Source organism: Lacerta agilis, chromosome 3 (genome assembly GCF_009819535.1).
Source record: "Lacerta agilis isolate rLacAgi1 chromosome 3, rLacAgi1.pri, whole genome shotgun sequence".
Lineage (NCBI taxonomy): Eukaryota > Metazoa > Chordata > Lepidosauria > Squamata > Lacertidae > Lacerta > Lacerta agilis.
Window position 1 is genome coordinate 32,244,516 of NC_046314.1, and position 18,373 is coordinate 32,262,888.

Consider the following 18,373-nt stretch of genomic DNA (forward strand, 5'->3'; position numbering starts at 1 on the left):
CATTCTCTTGAAAATTGTATTTTTAGTGAATATTTTATGTTATATCATGACTGCCAGAAGACAGAAATCCGCCAACTGAGTCCCTGGTCATTTCCTCTGGATTTGTGATCAGTCTATTTCAGACATAATGTTCTTCCTCTCAGATAAAAATAAAATAATTATGAGCCTTGCCTTCTTGCCCTGAGCACCACTGTCTCACAAGCATCCCTGTCAAACAACACCCACCCACATGGTGAGCGCTAGGCTAAATGAACTGCAGAACAAACACATATTTCAGAAGATGTTTATGAATAAGGCCAGCTAATGTGAGGGAAGGGGGGGCGGAAATAGAGTGGATGCTTTTTGACCTCCTGGGGGAAAGATAGCTACCGAAGTGCCACAGGAGTGTTATACAGCCCACAGAAACATAGAATTGTAGAATTGGAAGGCACAATGAGGATCATGTAATCCATTCCCATGCAATGCAGGAATATGCAGCTGTCCCATGTGGGGATTGAACCTGCAACCTTGGTGTTATCAGCACCACATTCTAACCAACTGAGGTAAGGGCTTCCTTCATCAGTGCTTTTATTGATGGTTGTTAGTGGTGTACATGGACATACAGAAGTACTTGTTCCATTGAAAGCTTTCAGAATCAGTGTTAATAATTTATCCTCCAAGATGGTCTCTCTCTCTCTCTCTCTCTCCATAAAAAAAGAGTAGCCAGATGAGTCACATTTCATTCCAAAATGCATACACATGCAATACATTATGATTAGTCATTGTCAACTATCTTTTCATTCTCAAGTTATTTAAAGTTTTGTTTAAAGTTTTGTCAGCTAGCACATGAACGTATGAATAAATGCAACTGGAATACATTGCCTTTGAGGAACAGGAAACTCCCTCTTAACTAGTATCCATACCAGTAGCACAACCTCTTCTAACCCAGCCAAACCTAAAAGACAATGTAACCCCCCCCCCATATTCGCGGTACTGACTCTTCTTTAACTTTGGAGTGCATAAAATGGCAGGGGCCACTTTCAGCACCCTTGCCCCATATTCTAACTTCTCAAAAGCCGGTTCCTAAGAGCCACATCTTAAGATTTTTTTTATCTTATGTTTAAAAGAAAGCGAAGCGAAGCACTCTAGCTTTGTTTCTTCTTTGAATTAGAAGGGCTGGTCAACAGAAACCCCTTGCCTTTCCCTGCAAGACTAATTGCAGCCGTTTAGAGTCGTCAACAGGTTTTCCACACTTATCAGCCTATCACCCATTCCCACCACCCTTCTGAGTAATACCCCTCCCCACTCCCCCACTATATTTAAGGATCTGGTGACTTCTGTTTCAGTGTATCTGAAGAAGTGTGCATGCACACGAAAGCTCATACCAGGAACAAACTCAGTTGGTCTCTAAGGTGCTACTAGAAAGAATTTTCGATTTTGTTATGCTTGAGCATGTTACTCAAGTATATATTGCTGGACACTAAGACAAAAAAAATGGACTCACCATCCTTTTTCACCAGAAAAAAAGTTAAACGGATCCCTTATTAAACAGATCTCACTTTTGAGTAGGCATGCATAGGACTGGGTGCATATGTTTCAAGAGAGTAGTGATTAATCTATGAACACTTTTCTCTTGCTGCACCACCAGAGACCTGTGCAAACCCATCTCTCAGATACCACCCCTTTCCCTCTTGCTTCCCACACTCTCCCTGATGAACTTGGCAATAGCTATAGGACCAAAGGCTTTCATTCACTCAAGCATCTTCCAGGGCTTCACAACCCAGATCTCAGACATAGTAGGGTCTGTACAGAACAGATGGATGGATGGTCGAGTACCCCACAAGTGTCCTGGAAAGGGGGGGGCATCCTACTTTCTCTTTCAAGGTCATGGTATCCAAAACAGCCACTATGCTCTCTTGCAATTTCATGCCAAGATCTTGCCCTGAAAAAAAGCTCTTCCTCCTGAAAAGGCGCTTTTTTGGGGCTGCAATCTCTCACGGGTCACGTGGCTCATGCAGGAAGGTGCATGTCCTGGTTTGGGAACTCAGGATGTTTGAGGGTATGGTGCAGTACGCTGGATGTATGTGAGCTGTGGCCTGCAAGTCTGTGAGGGCCATCTTTTCCTATCTCCAGTCATCAAGACATAGCCCTGTCTGAAGCACACTGCAATATTTTAATCATGGGCCAAGGCATGAACAACCAAAGGCAGTCTACATCCAAAGCAAATAATGATGTGCAGCTCTTACCAGACAGCACAAACGAAGTGTGTGCACACCTTGATACAGTCACAACTTCGTATTTCACACACAGCAACGTATCTGAAAAGTTCCCAAGGCTGTGTATGTGAACGACTGACTTATTAATGTCATGCTGTGAGAACATTCATGCTAAAGGCTTTGGAAGTGTGGAATAAATCCTCCCTTTTAAAACTGCACTTTAGGGCACCGCTCAAGATCATGTAAAGCCGATTTGTGCACATTTATCACAGCCTTATTCACATAATTAGGGTAGATAAAGCATGTGAAAGTGTAACCAAGTGTCTTGTGATGCAGTTTTGAGAAGGTGCCTGTGTTAAGTGATGGTTTCAACTACATAAGAAGGTGTCAATTATTCCAATTTAATTTATTCTACAGAGATGCTGAAAAGGTACATTCTCAAATAATTTTTTTTTATATCTGGAGCAGTCTTTAGAGGACAATGCTAACCAGCATGTTGCTACAATCCCTTAAAGATACTAACACATAAATGGTTGTCCTCTTTCAAATGTGTTTTTAGGCCTCTTCTTCCTTAACCCACTACTCACTCAGAATCTGGTTTCTGTTGATCAGCCCACTTGCTGATGTTCCTACATCCTGCTTTTTCTCATTCCTTGGGCAGATGGGTTGTAGGCCTCAAAACAAATCACATATAATGTCTTTTTCTTCGGAAATTGTGCTAATGTTTTCCTGCTAACTCTGGGCTTCCTTCAGGTTTTCTCTCATTCCAAATCCTGGTTGGGAGCCAGGTACTTCTTTTTCCCCAAAATTTAAGTACATTGCTATTAGTACAGTCACTCAGAGTGTCTAGGGCAACCTACTCAGATGGGCATGGTACAATTATTATTATTATTATTATTATTATTATTATTATTATTATTATTACTGCATGAACCAAAACTAGAAAATCTTTGCAACATGTATTTGCAGTAGCTTATGAACCTTTCCTACATATAGTCTAATAAACTGCCACGTCCTTGCTGACGCGGAGGAGAGACAGGGAATGTTCAGGTGTTTGAGGACACAATAAGTTTTTAGGTCAGCTTTCGTGAGGGTGGATAAGTTGTTGGTTTGGCTGGGAGGAAAAACTCACACAATGACAGACTTGGAACTGGGAAGAGGGTCCGAGATATGGGGAAACCCAACAACTAATGGACAACCTTTTACATTTGTTCCTGGGAATATTACAGTCGTATGTTGGAAGTCAAACAGAATCCGTTCCAGAGGTCCGTTTGACTTCTAAAACGTTCGAAAACCAAATCGCAGCTTCTGATTGGCTGCAGGAAGCTGTTGGATGTTCAGGTTCCAAAGGAACGTTCACAAAGCGGAACAATCACTTCCGGGTTTGCAGCATTCTGGAGCTAAAACGTCCGAGTTCCAGAGCATTTGGGATCCAAGGTATGACTGTACTGTAATCACTAACTCTGCCCAATATGACGAAAACATAATACTATGCTAGTATCAGAGGCAGATATATTGTCACAATTAGGGCTCATTCACTCTGCACTTGTCCCACACCTAGAAAGTATAGGTCCAACCCACCACTTTACCCTGGGGAAACCCACTCTTTACTACTGAATCAGAGCAAACGTCAATCTGTGGAAAACCCGACTGACGTTTGCTCCAATTCAGTGGTAAAAAGTAGGTTACCCCAGGGGAAAGTGGTGGGTTGACCCTTTATTTAGGACTGGTCTGCCAGTAGCTTTAACTTGTAAAAATAAAATATGCTCCAGAGAGCTGTTCAGAACAACGCGGAAAGTCACATCAGAAGTGGGCTGTAGAGATCGCTGGCAAAAATTGCTTCCTTCCCCACTCTATCGATGGAAACCTCAACGGGATCCAAGAACCCAACTAAAACAACCCAATAATCTGCATCTATATAACATTTACACTTTTCACACACAAAATCAAGTATTAAATCATTAATATATATGAATGCAACAATTTATTTTACCATAATTGATTAAAAAATATATATACTACCCTTGTTACTCTGTCTGCCATCCCATAATCTTACTTGTTCACTTATTTCTTTAAGACCTGAGCTACCAAACCTTCTTTATCCAGTCTTTACAGGCAAGAGTCTTTGCATTCCTCCAGTTCCCCCCCCCCCAAAGATAAAGGTTGCTGCTGTTAATAGATTAAATTCCATTGGGTAATGGGCCTGGATAAAAAGGTTTTAATGGAATTCTTTTTCAGTCAAAGGGGAGCCAATGTGCTGCCCTCCAGTTGTAGACTGCAACTCCCATCAGCATAAGCTAATGATCAGTCATCATGGGAGCTGTACTTCCCACCATCTGAAGGGCAAGATTGGCTAACCCTGCATGGGGATTAGTTTCGCTGTGAATCTGTATAATCCACCCTTCCCAAAACAATGCATAAATCAAAAGACACCAATCTTTGAAATGTACCCTTATCTGAAGTTAGTGATGCAGTTCTCTGACCCCAAGAAATAAAATATATAGATTAGATGGAAGTGCAGATTAAAACACACATATTAGTGAACATCACATACAAAAATGCATTGTATCAGGGAAGTTTCTTCGCAAAGGTATGTGTAGAGGGAGGAAGAAATGCACATGAAAAGTGATGTGGAAATGTGACTTACTGAAGACTGAAAAAAAAAATATGAAAAGGGGTAGTTGGGGCTGGCAATATATGCTCAAAAATCACTCTCTTTGACTTGAAATCAGATCCTCCAGGTCAAAATCCAACACTCTTTCTATTACAGCACAGCATAGCACACTGCCTCTTCTCATTATGTGAATGCCCTAATGAAAGTATTGTTTCCCTTGTACTCCTTTATAAATTCTGCATTTAAAAAAATGGCTGTCATGTAAAAAATAATATAGTGCTCCCTTTTAGAAATGATTCTCAGCTCCATATTACTCTAGAAAAGAAGAGATTCAAATTGCCTCAGGTACCTAGCTCAAACACCCAAGTGCCCCTGCATTTGTAAAGGATGAAGCAATTAAAACCCTGTTGCGTAAAATACTGCAATGAAACCCTTACCGCAAAGATTACGTTTGGACAGTGGCAATCAGAATGATTTCTGGTCAGCAGGGGGACTCGGCAGGTTTTTTTGCCTCAAGCCTGGGGTTTGAAAGCAGCAGCAGCTTGACTTCTTCCTTATTTAAACCTGTTAAGAATTGTTTCCAGAAACACTCGCTAGATGTCTCTGTGCAAGTTAAATGCAGTCACTGGCAGAGAGTGCCACAGTGCTGAAATTCCTGTCAACCAGAAGCAGGTCAAAGGCACGGCTCACACTGGGGAAAGTCTAGCTTGCAGCCAGTGACTCCATTCTGGGTTTCAAGCACCATTTTCATTTAGGTAAAAGTTCTTATTCATTCTGACAGCTCTTGGCCAGCATTTTCCATGCAGGGTGCTGGAAACCTTTTTTTTCCAAATCCAGAGATCATTTTGCGATAGAATCAGAAACGGTCAGGAGGTTTTCTGCAGCTGATCCTTATCCTGCTTTGCAGCAAACACAACAAAATTGGCATTTGCCACCATCTGTTTATATACCGGTATACTTGTTTATATATGTTTTATCTTCTAATGCGGCATGATCCTACTACCACTACCCATGACAAGTCAATGGCTGGGAGTATGAGTAACATTTTCTTCCCAATGGTCTCTGCTGGCAGGGAAGAGCATTTTTACTGGTGGGGGTGGCTCTGTTGCACCTGAGGATTGGAGCTATGCCCAGGCAGGTGGTAAGCTACCACCTGCTCTTCAATACAGAAATGCCCCAAACAGGGTGTTTCGGAGGAAAGGTGGCAGCAGGACACTGTAACTTTTGAGCCAAAGTCCCTTGGATCCAAAGAGATGGCTGTTTCAGGGAGGGGGAGGGGAAGGCTCTGGTATGCCAGCTTGGAGTGGGCAAATGAAAGAGAGAGAGAGAGAGAGAGAGAGAGAGAGAGAGAGAGAGAGAGAGAGAGAGAGAATGAGAACAGATTCCCACACTTTCCATCCTGGCTGGCACAAGCTGGATTTTTTTTGTATACAGCAGTCTCATTGCCACTTCAGTCCTTTCAGGGCCCAATATAAGATTGGGCTCCATTAACCAACTAATTCTGTAGGCCATTGTTGGGGAACCTGTGGCCTTCCAGATGTTGTACTACAATTCCCATTATCCCTAACCACTGGCTAAGCTGGACAGAACCCACAAACATCTGGAGGGCCACAGGTTCCACATCCCTTCTGTAGGCTATTCTACTCTACTCCCATGGACTGCAAGAAGATCAAACCTATCCATTCTCAAGGAAATCGGCCCTGAGTGCTCACTAGAAGGACAGATCCTGAAGTTGAGGCTCCAGTACTTTGGCCACCTCATGAGAAGAGAAGACTCCCTGGAAAAGACCCTGATGTTGGGAAAGATGGAGGGCACAAGGAGAAGGGGACGACAGAGGACGAGATGGTTGGACGGTGTTCTCGAAGCTACTAACATGAGTTTGGCCAAACTGCGAGAGGCAGTGAAGGATAGGGGTGCCTGGCGTGCTCTGGTCCATGGGGTCACGAAGAGTCGGACACGACTGAACGACTGAACAACAACAACAACAACTCATAGGCTTCAATCCTAAACCTACCTACTTGAGATTAAGCCCCATTGAACTCTGTGCATTGGGGTTTCTGAGCAGGTATGTATAGGCTTTCATTGCTTTTTAAAAAAAGATCAACGTGCATTAGCTTCTCTTTTTCTAACACTGAATCACTGATCTTGATAGGATTTGTTGATTCCCCCATCCCATGAATAATCACCTCTTTCTTAGATGTCCAATTATCTAACAGTTGTGTGCCATTTTACTGCAATGCCTTTTGCCAGCTCTTTAGGAAGGAAGAACCCTGGAAATATTTTGATTCATTACAGCATTTATTGCATTCATTATGTGCTTGTCCCGCAGCTGCTTGCATCAAACAAAGTCATCTCCCACACAGCAAACTGTAGGAATACAGTTAACAAATATCACCTGAAAGAGTTTGTGTTTGCGCCAGCATGGATACCAAAAATTGGCTGGTGGGGGCCGCGGCGTTTTGGGGGGGGAGATATGGTAGGTTGAATCACTATTAATTTCCTGTGCTTGTATTGATTGTGAAATAGAAATCCAAAATGAATCTCTGCTACAGCATGGAATTCTGGTTGGTCCACTGATTTTCCACAGTAGTCATCTTCAATGCCCTATGGGCTGTCCCCTGGGAGTCCTGTTTAGGGCACAAACACCAATGTAAAGCAGCTACCCAGGGCTGATTAAAAGGGCAGTTGTTGGAAAAATAGAAGGAACTGCGTTGCTCATTGTGACCATTATAAACAAATGACATTTAAACACTTAAAAAAAATTCTTTGTGTCTATAAACAGAATGAAAAGTTACTTTAAAGTCATTTGTCCGTTTGATTTTTAAATGGTCTAATTCTGCATGATCTCTGGTGACAGCAGCTAACTAGGGTTTCAGGTAATGAGAGCTTCTTACCTAAGAGACTGGTAGATTGAAGCTGGAAACTTTTTGTGTGCTCTGCCACTGAACTATTGCCCTCGGTTTCGAAGTGTGTATCTCACACTACTGTCAAGCTCTGAAGAAATTAGCAGCAGAAGTTGACCATGGGCAGCACTGGTTATCTAAAGCCAGCCACAATCCCCTTCCAACCAATTCCCACAGTAATTTTGCACAATGAGTGACATACTAAAAAAACAAAGCTGTAGAAACATTTCTCGCTCCCAGCTGAATGTGACCATACGTGGGTGAGAAACATTATGAAGAACTGTGCATATAGCCATGTTCAGCTGAGAAAGCCCCTTCCGCCCTTAGAAAGGAGGGGGGGGTTGCAGTTAGCACGAGCCCTCCACGTGCACAGGGGATGCTTGCATCCCCTGGCGCTATTGGGTGAGCTCTGGGTGCGGTGCCCAGCTGGCTGGCCAACCGGTGCAGTCGGCTAGGGCGTGCCCACTGCACTTAAGTGGGCTCGCAGCCAGAGCTCGCCCTCTTTTCCTGGGCTCCCGTTCGTTCCTGCTTTCCCTTCCCACCCTCCCTTTAGGCTAGGTTTTCCTTGACCTTGCTATGGACCACGGTTGGTCGCCGTTGAGGGGCCTGGTAGGAATTTTTCCACCTGGCAAATTGGCTCCGCCTTGTGGTTTTCGCCTACCTCGTAGCAACTCGTCACAACTTTGGTTTGGCGGTTAGGCATTGGATAAGGTCAGGAAGGTTAGGAGGTGGGGGGGAGGACGGGCCAACACCTCCCCCCAAGCGCTGAAGGGTACTTCGTAAAGGAGTCCGGGGGGGTGTGTCCGTGTCCGGAGCCGTGGGTGGTGAGGGCCTAAGGCACGCCCCAGATCGGTGATCACAGGGTGAGTCCTTAGCTGATGTGCAGCAGCAAGGGCTCACCCAACAGTGGTTATCCCTTCCTGGACTGCCAGCACGTCGTACTGGAGTCGGATATAGTCTAGTTAGATCCAATGCCTAAAGCCAATACCGCTCAACATCCGGAACCAATAAAGTTGTGGCCTTTTATTGTCCATTTAACCTTATTTACGGTATCTTGTGTCTTATTTATTCACGGGAGGGGTCGGGATATTGACATGCAACAAGATGCTACAGTGTTGGTGACTTGGTGACTTGCGGACCGAACCAGCATGTGATTGTTTCTGCTATATACACCGTGAAGGTGGCATCGTATCACGGAGGTGGTGAAGAACCCAGGGCAATGTGCTTTTATGCAATGTCTGTCTTAACCCTGAGAGGGCAACCTAGAACACCCTTAGTCCCCTCATATGACTGTACACTGCAGGGTAGCCTTAGCTAGCCTGGCACCTTCCAGACTCCTAGAACCATATAATTATAGAGCTGGAGGGGACCCCAGGGGTCATTTAGTTCAATACCCCGCAATGCAATCCGTAATCCTGGATGTTCTGGTCATTGTGTCATGGTTACTTCCTCAACATACAGATCAGGGATTTTCAAACTGTGTTCAGGGGAACTCTGGGGCTGCTGGGAATTACAGTCCAAAACATTTGGAGGGCTTCAGGTGGGTCAAGCTTTTGGTAGGAGGAAATAGGCAGTAGAGGATAAGCTGCTCACCATTATTGATCTTATTGAGGAATCCCTGAAAAGATCCTGAGGTACCCCAGAGTTCCCTAGAACAGATTTTGAAAACATCTCTCCTACCCAACCAAGGAAGTCACCAAAATAACCAGCAATAACATGGCTGGAAGTAGCCTCAATCTCTCTTCATTGTCACAAAAGGCAAAACAAAACCACACACAGAAACAAAAAAAGTCTACATTCATACATCCATACTGATTAATTAAATGAAGGAGGATTTGAGTGAGTTCAGGGCTATGCCCATTTCTGTCCAGCTTCATTTCTTCCAGCCACTCTCACATTAACTGCTTAATCCAAAGTGATTTCCAGAAATGAAAGACACAAGTTATGGAATAATTTTCGATTGACTACTCTGCCTACATTTTAAAAAGCTGTCTTAAGTGCAGCGAAGAGTTGATGACTGCCAAAGATCCTTCCAAATGATTTCTTTTCCATTACTTAATTTCAGCATTCTAAGGAGCCATCTGATATCCTACTGGTCTGGTTTACTTTGATGTAAGTGTATTTCTTTGAAAGGAGTCTGGACCTCTTCAATGTATATGCAAATTGCTGCAGCTCTGGCTATGTCCTAAGCACAGATACTTCAACTGACTGAATTCCACTGAAATCAGTGGGACTGATTTCCACATAATGGGAATCTGGAGCTGCTCAGAAAAACTACAAGGCTCCTGCCTCAATTTTTTCAGGTGCTGAGGAATGTCATTTCAATGCTGAAAAGGAAACTGATTGAAATGTGGCAGAGGTGGCAATTGTTTGGAGTGTGTGGCAACATTTGCAATCAGGAGAAAGATGGGTAACTTCAAGGCCCATTTTTGGGTTCTACAACTTTAAGCCAGGATTGGACTAGACAGCTTTTCAAATAGAGGACTATCCTCTGTAAAGTGTGCCACATGACATCCTTACTGCTACTATCACCCCTTAAAAGCATAATCTGGCATGGAACCAGCGGTCTCCGGCCTTGTGGGTCATTTTAGATGATGGTTCCAAAATGTGTCTTGAGCTGTCAATAATTTGGAAGATATCTTTGTGATCTGCTCAAGCTATGCAGGAAACAGCTTGCTAATGCACCCTAGCTCAGAGGAACTGTGAAGGTGGAAGGCTCCCCCCTCCTAGTAACCACAACTTCTGTTGTGCTCAGGTTCTGCTGGTGGGCTTCTCATGGGCATGTGGTTGGCCTTTGTGGAAGAGGATGGTGGACTAGATGGGCCTTGGACCTCATCCAAGCAGCTCTTCTTAACTCTGGTATCTGAAGCAATTTTTATTACTTTTGCCATCCTGGCAACACATCCTCAAACTATTTAACAACCTTTGATTCCACCCCTTCTTTAAATGTATGTACATGAACACACATTCAATATTATATGGGTGCAAATGAACAGACACAAAGAGAAATGTTCTTTTGAATACCAGCTTAAAGCATGCAATGTCTTATTTCTGAATTCTGAAATTCCAGTGCAGTACCTTCACGCTAACTACAGTACCATTAATTGTTTAATTAGGTTTCATTCTGGTGCAGAGAATGTGAAATAGCTGCACCTGAACGAAGATTAAAGGTTGTTGTCAAATACTCACACTAACAGTTGATTGCATTAATGGTGTTATTTGTGCTGCTGTAATTGCTGCAGTAATTTATATGTCTAGGCTGCTTATTATTACAGCACTGAAGATGTTAACTGTCATTATTTCATACCCTTCCACTCCTCAGCACAATTAAACTTTGTAATGAAACCAAACACGTAATCTTTCATAAGAAAAGAAAACTCAGGTGCTGCAGTAGTAATTTTCTGTTGAAAGTGGGGGGATAAGATGAAATGAGAAACATGCGATGATAAAGGTAGTGTGGGTGTTTGCCTTCTAGTCAAGCTAGAAATTATTGCTGTTGCACAACTCATTTCATCACAAAGCTATATTAAAACATCTTCAGGTATTTTCAACATCACTGTGAGGTGGGTGGTTGGGTGGGTAGTGTTTCTTCTCTCCATCTTCCCATTTTACAGACCAGGAAACTAAGCTGCATAGAATTTACATTATTTACCAACAGAGAAGCTTAGTGTCATAATGAAAGGTGCAGCAAATATATGGCATTCTGATAAAGTATTAACCAGAAGCCCATGTCTCCTATCCTCTATGGCTCCATTCCCACAGGATTAGAACCGCTCACCCTGTTGCCTCTCCCCATATTATTTGTTGCTAGGCACACTCCATGCTCTACCTTTAACAAGAATGAGGAATCGCAACCCTAAGGTGGAAAAGGTGGCAATCACATTGCTCTGCCAGCCTGGAGAGGGCGCGGTGATCGTGCCTATGGCATGCCCAATGATGTAACATGAATAAATTTTAATAAGTCCCCACCCACAAAAAGAAACACAATAAACCATCATAACTTGCGGTCAATTTTTTTTGAGACCACCATAACTGCAGGCCACCACAAGCTTAAGTCAGCTTCTGCAGAACAGAAGTAACATTCCCATGCATTAAATGAAACTCACATGTCTCAAACAGAACAGCAACAGCAACAGATGAGGTTCTGCCTCAAGGAGCAGCCATAGCCCTCTTGCCCTTGTATTTGCTTTAGATACTGTGGGCGGCAGGCAAAGCAAATATTGTGCATCTACAATAATGCAGTTTAGGAGACTTTGAAGGTACCTTTGACCACAATGTTGTCCACCTCCGTGTTTCCTTGGATGCTAGCATGATTAGATTTCTTTAAAATTGTAATGACTCCAATGGCTAATTTATTTTCCATTCCAATAAACAAATGCATTTGCTATGTCAAACTCTCATAAAACTCAAGAGAAAAGGAAAAAAAAAAGCTTGCTTTAGAGAGCATTGCTCATAAAACCAGGATGCTAGACTTACATGCATTCTATGCAATTGCTGTCTTTATCTTCTGGAGATCCAACATGCTATGATTTCAACATCTCATGATAAACCTTTCGGCCATTTTAACAGCTGAGAGGGACGTGGAAGTGAAAAATCTCAGTTGAGCAGGGGAGGGTTAGGACTTAGAGTTGTCAAGCTATGTGGCCTGAGTATGTTTTCACACGGCTACTATTCCTTGTCCTGCATTCCTACAGCTCACCACTACTTTCCTGCATTGTATGAAACCACTTTTACTGTTCAACATTAACTGTAAATCATAACCATTGCCGACACCCATTGTGATTGCTGAAAGAACAATGCTGAAAGAACAGGGCTGAGGAAACGCTGCTAATGTGGGTTACTTGTTCTGTCCACATTGGGCAGCAAGGTATCTCTCAGATGTTTTTCAAATCTAGATACTGAGAAGCGGAAAAGCCTATTCAGGTAGTCTTCTTTGTGTGATTGATGCACTCATGACCTGTATCCAGTCATCTTGTCTCCATCAGCCCTGCCCTCCCACTGTCCACATTTGAGGGTGCAAGTCTGTAGAGCAGAGTCTGCTCTATCCATGTAGCCCCCTTTCCCAAGATGTAGAAGCAGGGTGTGTTTTTCCCCCAGCCAGAACTCACCAGAGCTCATTTCCGGCACCTCTCAGGTGGGCGCCATTATCATTCTAAGATAACAAGGGAGGCATTCACAGTGAGTTCTGGCACCTCTTTTCTAGAAAAATAGAACTCTGTATGGTTATGGTTCAACATCATGGGCCAACTCGTAGGGCAGACAGTTTACAGAGACATGGTGGTAGGGCTAGACCCAGCTTCTCGCTCTTACAATTCTAATTTTCATACGTGGGATGGTTTGAGTAGGATTCATTTTTTTTCTATAAACTGGATACAGGGTGAGAATACTGCGAGGGCGTCAGAAATATGATTTTGGCCACCAAGACTGCACTATTGACCTGTTATAGTTCTATGCAGCATTGTAATTGCACTAATGAAGAACTCTACTGTCACAAAATATCAAATTGCTAAGGATTTTTGTTTTCTTGAGGAGGTGTCTTGTTGTTTTAATTGGATAGCACATATGCTTTGTCAAAGATTATTCCCTGTGTTTATTTGCTGGCACACATCAATGCGGTTCAGTGTGATGTATTGTGTAAGGAATAGCAAAGTTAAATTGGTGCAAACAATATCAAATTAGCCCCTTTACTCAGAATAGTCCATGCCACCAACCCAGCATTCCATGAAGATTCATTTTCCAAAACAAATATATCCCTCTTGGGGTTTCTATGTACATCTAGAGGCACCAAAAGCAACAAACATATTTAGAAAGGGGTACAGAAGAATTCTCCCCAATGGACTGACAGGGTTATATGTGACCTGGTTTTGGCATGCTATACTATGGATCTTATGAACTTCATTTGGCTCCTGCCACTCCTATGGAAGCCCTGCAAGGGATCATTGTGCAAATTAAGCCATTTATTTATATATTTAAAACTTCAGAGCTGTTTTTAACAATCATACGTAAAACCATACAATAAAAATAAAATAAAATCAGAACTCAACTAACTATTGCAGAAGGATATTTTCTTAACTGCCAGCATAAATCTTGGCAGCATAGAACGATTTCCAACAGGTGATTGAAGGTTGAAAAGGAAGGCACCTGCTGAATCTCTGATGGCAGAGCATTGCACGGGACTGGACTGCTGACACTGAAGGGCTCGGTTTGTTTTTGTTACTGTCAAAGGAGCCGCATCAATTTGAGGAGTTTCCTTCCAGATTTGCATTTGCAGCTGAATCAGGGACACTGGGCACACAAATGACGTTGAGTTAGACTTGGGTGAAGACTTTGGAAACAAATTGCTGTTGCATCTAACATAATGTTTGGCTTGCCAGTACTGCAGCTGCGTCTACTATGCCAAATTAAACCCATTAAGAGTACATCAGTAACCCCTTTGGCAGGATAGGTAGGTTTACCTTTGGCTGCACATACACAGATCATCCTTGAGGATAAATAATTATATGAAGGTGGCCCCTTTCATTTTGCCTCAGCAGACTGGCATGCCAGCTTCCTGTACGTGGCTCTGTCCTTGAGGGCCTTGGTGGAGATCTGAGGGAGAAGTGGGAATACATCCCAAAAGCCAGCAAGTTGTGCATGAGATGTTTGGCTTACATCAGAGCGGTGGGGAATGCAAATGAGTTGCTGAACAGATGGAGAGGCATTCACCTACAACTTTAGCAAATCCAAAAACCATAATATTCAATAGGTAGGTCTCTTCAGTTGTGTTTTTTAAAAAAATCAAAATTAATGTAAATCTAAACTATTGTCTTCCCTGATATGATTGAGTAATAAGAGGGGCAAAAAATTCCCCTTTTTTCTGAAATTAATTCCTAACAAGTGAGGCCTGTGTAGAATGCCACATTCACACCATACATGTAAAAACACAATGATACCACTTTAAGCAGTCATGACTTCCCCCCAAAGAATTCTGGGAGCTGTAGTTTGTTAAGGGTGCTAAACATTGTTAGGAGACCCTAGTCCCATGGTTCCCGACATGGGGCACATGCCCCACGGGGGGGGGGGCAATTTGATTTTTAAGGGAGGCAATTTAGAAGCTTGTTTAGACCAATTAATTGCCTTTTAGGCTTCCTCCACATGAATATGAGTTCACATTTTAATAATAATAATTATATGTCACAGGGTGGGGAGGGGGTGCACCAGGATTTTAGGGATGTTTAGGTTGGGCATGGCCAAAGAAAGATTGGGAACCACTGCCCTAGTCCCACTCTCAGAGCTACAATTTGCAGAGTAGCTTAACGGTCTAATTCTCCTTTTCACAGGGAACTCTAGGTGAACCGCAGTGAAGTGCTGAAACTCACCCCTAGACAATTTGAGCAAGGAAGCCCGGAGACTGTGTTGAAACAACAAGATGTATAATGTTGTACCTGCTTTGTTGCATAAGGATGCGGTAAACCACCGACAAATATTGGTCCTGTTGCATCCCAAATGAAAGTCGACCAATGGTTGCTGGACATGCTTGCTTTTGTAGCTACTCCCAGGATAGTCACTTCAGCCTCGCACATTGCCAAGTCTTGCCTACGTAAATATAGAAAGAGGGAAAGTTTTGCAGATGAGCCATGCATTGTATAAACGCTTCTCAGGCAAACAAACTGGAGTGTTGCCAAACCAAGGAGGAATGAAAACGAGGCAAGCAGCTCACCTTATATTGAACCCCATAAACATAAACTATTTGATGATCAGGCTGTAAGCTGTCATGTCTTTGGGGTGCAATTGTAATTACAATGAAATCACTGTATGAAAAGGGAAGTGCAGAACAGCTCCTTAACAGTTGCAAGGGGGAATGACTCAAAGTCATTCTTTAAATAAATATTTCTAAATAAAATGCTTATGTAGCTGTTCCTTGGTAAATGTCTAAATGAAATATTAATATACCATTAGAATGTATATTTCCATATTGGAGAATAAGGGTCTCTGTTAGGGGATGGGATGCAGTTCAGTTGTGGAGCATCTGTGAGGGCTTATGCACATTTGTGTTTGCCCTGTGGTTTCTCCGCATGGGTTTGACAGATTTTTTTTCTTTTGTCCCACCATTTTCTCTGGGAAAACCCATGGTTTACCACTGAATCAACCGGGTTTTATGCAGATTGACGTTTGTTCTGATTCAGCGGTAAACCGTGAGTTTTCCTGGTGAAAGCGGTGGGGCGAAAGGAAGACCTCTCAGGTCCATGACTAGAAATCATGGAACAAACAGAAGAAATTGTGAGACAAACAGAAGTTTGGATGAGCCCACAGAAGAAGAAGAAGCCACCCAGTGAAGAAGTCCTGGCCTTTGTGAGACTAACATCTAGCCACTTCAACAGTCAGTTCTAGGTCAGGAGACTCAGCTGCTGAATGTCATGCGCTGGAGCATCTGAGAACAAAGGCGGGTGCAGTGGGGAACTTCTGTAGGGAGTATTGCAGCATTGGCTATTTCATCTTGCAAGCTGCCTTAAGAACTTTGGTCAGTAGTCAGGGTATGAATATTCCTAAATAAATAAATAAATAAATAAACTGACTTTCATTGGGAGGAGGAATGGAATGGAGTGACTGTACAGTGGTTCCCCGCTAGATGAAAATAATTCGTTTTGCGAATATTTTCGTCTAGCGGTTTTTTCGTCTAGTGAAGCGGCAATGCAAACCGCGGTTTTCACTAGACGAATTTTTTTTTTCGTCTTGCGAGGCAGCCCCATAGAAAAATTCGTCTTGCGGGGCAGCCTTCCGCTAGACGAATGCTGTGATGGCCTGGGAGTCAGACTCTGATGCTGAACCTGAGGGATCCCAGCCTGCACAGGATTCCCCGCCTCCAGAACCAGCTGAGCCGGGGCCAGGGCTTGAGCCTGAAGATCCCCACCTGTGCTGGATCCCCAGGTGCAGCCATCAGCAGAGTCTGCTCTGGCTCCTGATGGGAGGGAGGACCCATTGCCTGCAGGTGCTCCACTCCCAGCCTCTTCAGAGGAAGCTGAGGCAGCCCCTGGGTCCAGTAACCCACCAGCCTTTCCTGAGCTGCAGAGGCTCAGGACAGAGAGGCGAAGAGAGCTAAGTGCTTTCAGGAGGAGTGCTCGCCTCCAGGCCCGGAGGAGAGGTGAGTCTCCAGAGGATCGGGGCCACCCTAAGCATAGGGTCAGATAAAAGCCAGCCAGACCCAGCCCAAGTTGCGTGAGCAACATAGTTGTAAGCGTATGCTCAACCTGCAACCTCGTGCCTGCACCTGCCTTGGACCTTGACCTGCTCCCTGCCTCGCTCCCCGCCGGACTGACCTCCTTTGGACCCCTAGACCCAGGACTGGACTTGGACCTCGCTTCACGGACAAACCCCTGGGGCCAGCACAAATGCCTTCGTCTAGCGAGTTTTTCGTCTAGCAAGGCATTCGTCTAGCGAGACACACAGAACAATGGCAGGGGTGTGAGGTAGTTGCCATGGGTCCAAAATTGTTGGGGGTGCAAAATTTCAACACCCAGTGCTGCCTCAAAACAACACTTCCGTCACTGGGCTCTGCTGAAAACGGCTTCTCCATGTGAACCAGGAAGTGACCTCTACAGACAATGGAACAACTCTTATTTTCTTATCTCTGCAGCTGCAATCTCCTGGGTGATGCAGATGCAGTCAGGCCATTGAATGTCCATGCATACTCAATCCATTTCCCTCTTTCTCACCCATCCATCCATGTGGCCCCAGGCATTAGCAACCCATGCTATGCCACCGACATAGAATAATATAATATGAATATGCTGTATGCTCAGTGGCGGAGGAAGCCGCTTGGTCACCCAGGGTGGCAAACCCGGGGCCCCGACGGCGGCGTGGATGCACAGTGTAGCTGCGTATGACTCACGATGCATGCTCCATAGCGGCACCGGCCGGCGGGCCCTGGATGGGCTGTGGGGTGGAGTGGCCTCACTCCACAGCTTGTGAGCAGGCCACTGAGCAGGTTTGCGAGCAGGCTGCGGGGCAAGGCTGCCTCGCTCTGTGGCTTGCTCAGGGCCCGCCGGCGGGGCTCGGCTTGGGTGTCGCGGGGTGGGGTGTGTGTGCCGAGTGTCACCCCCCCTCAAGTGGAACATGGGGCGCCCCGCCCCCATCGCCCCCACCTCGCTACGCCACTGTGTATGCTGCCCTGACATCTTTTTGATGATGGGTGGTACAACAAAACTCCTGGATTTTTTCCATCCATTCTGTAAACCATTTTTCTTAACTTAAAATTTAAATATTAATATGCAGTTGTTTAGTATGTACATCTGAGAACAGTGTGTGTGATGCTCCAGCTTAACGCTAAGGGGCAAACATACAAACACTCTTCACTGAAAATGCTTGGCACAAGGCAAATGATGTGATTTTTATTCTTTCCTTTTATAATACAACTCTAATTCATGTTCCTTGAGCCAGCTCGCATGAAATGTTCTCCCTTAATCAAAGGAAGCACAGTGAGGACCCGTGAAAATCAAGCAACAGCCTCTCTGTTTGGTGTTTCATTATGGTTATCCTTTTTCCTGCACAGCAAGAAAGCAGAGGGCTGCTTAAGAGCAAGGTCAAATCACTAAAGCTTGATCAGTTGGATGATTAAAAAAGATTCAGACTCTTACGCTTTGGTGGCAACAGGATGTCTAAGTAAAAGCAGTAACCAAAATGAA

At 44.0% G+C, this 18,373-nt stretch overlaps 1 protein-coding gene across 1 annotated transcript in view; it reads right to left on the minus strand.

The window, feature by feature from the left end:
* The window catches only part of EYS (eyes shut homolog), a 266,420-nt gene that overhangs the window by 173,569 nt on the left and 74,478 nt on the right, over positions 1 to 18,373 (minus strand). Inside the window, exon 5 of the mRNA XM_033143208.1 lies at positions 15,137 to 15,287. Coding sequence (XP_032999099.1) covers positions 15,137 to 15,287 — 151 coding nt within the window. The remainder of the gene's footprint in view (positions 1 to 15,136; positions 15,288 to 18,373) is intronic.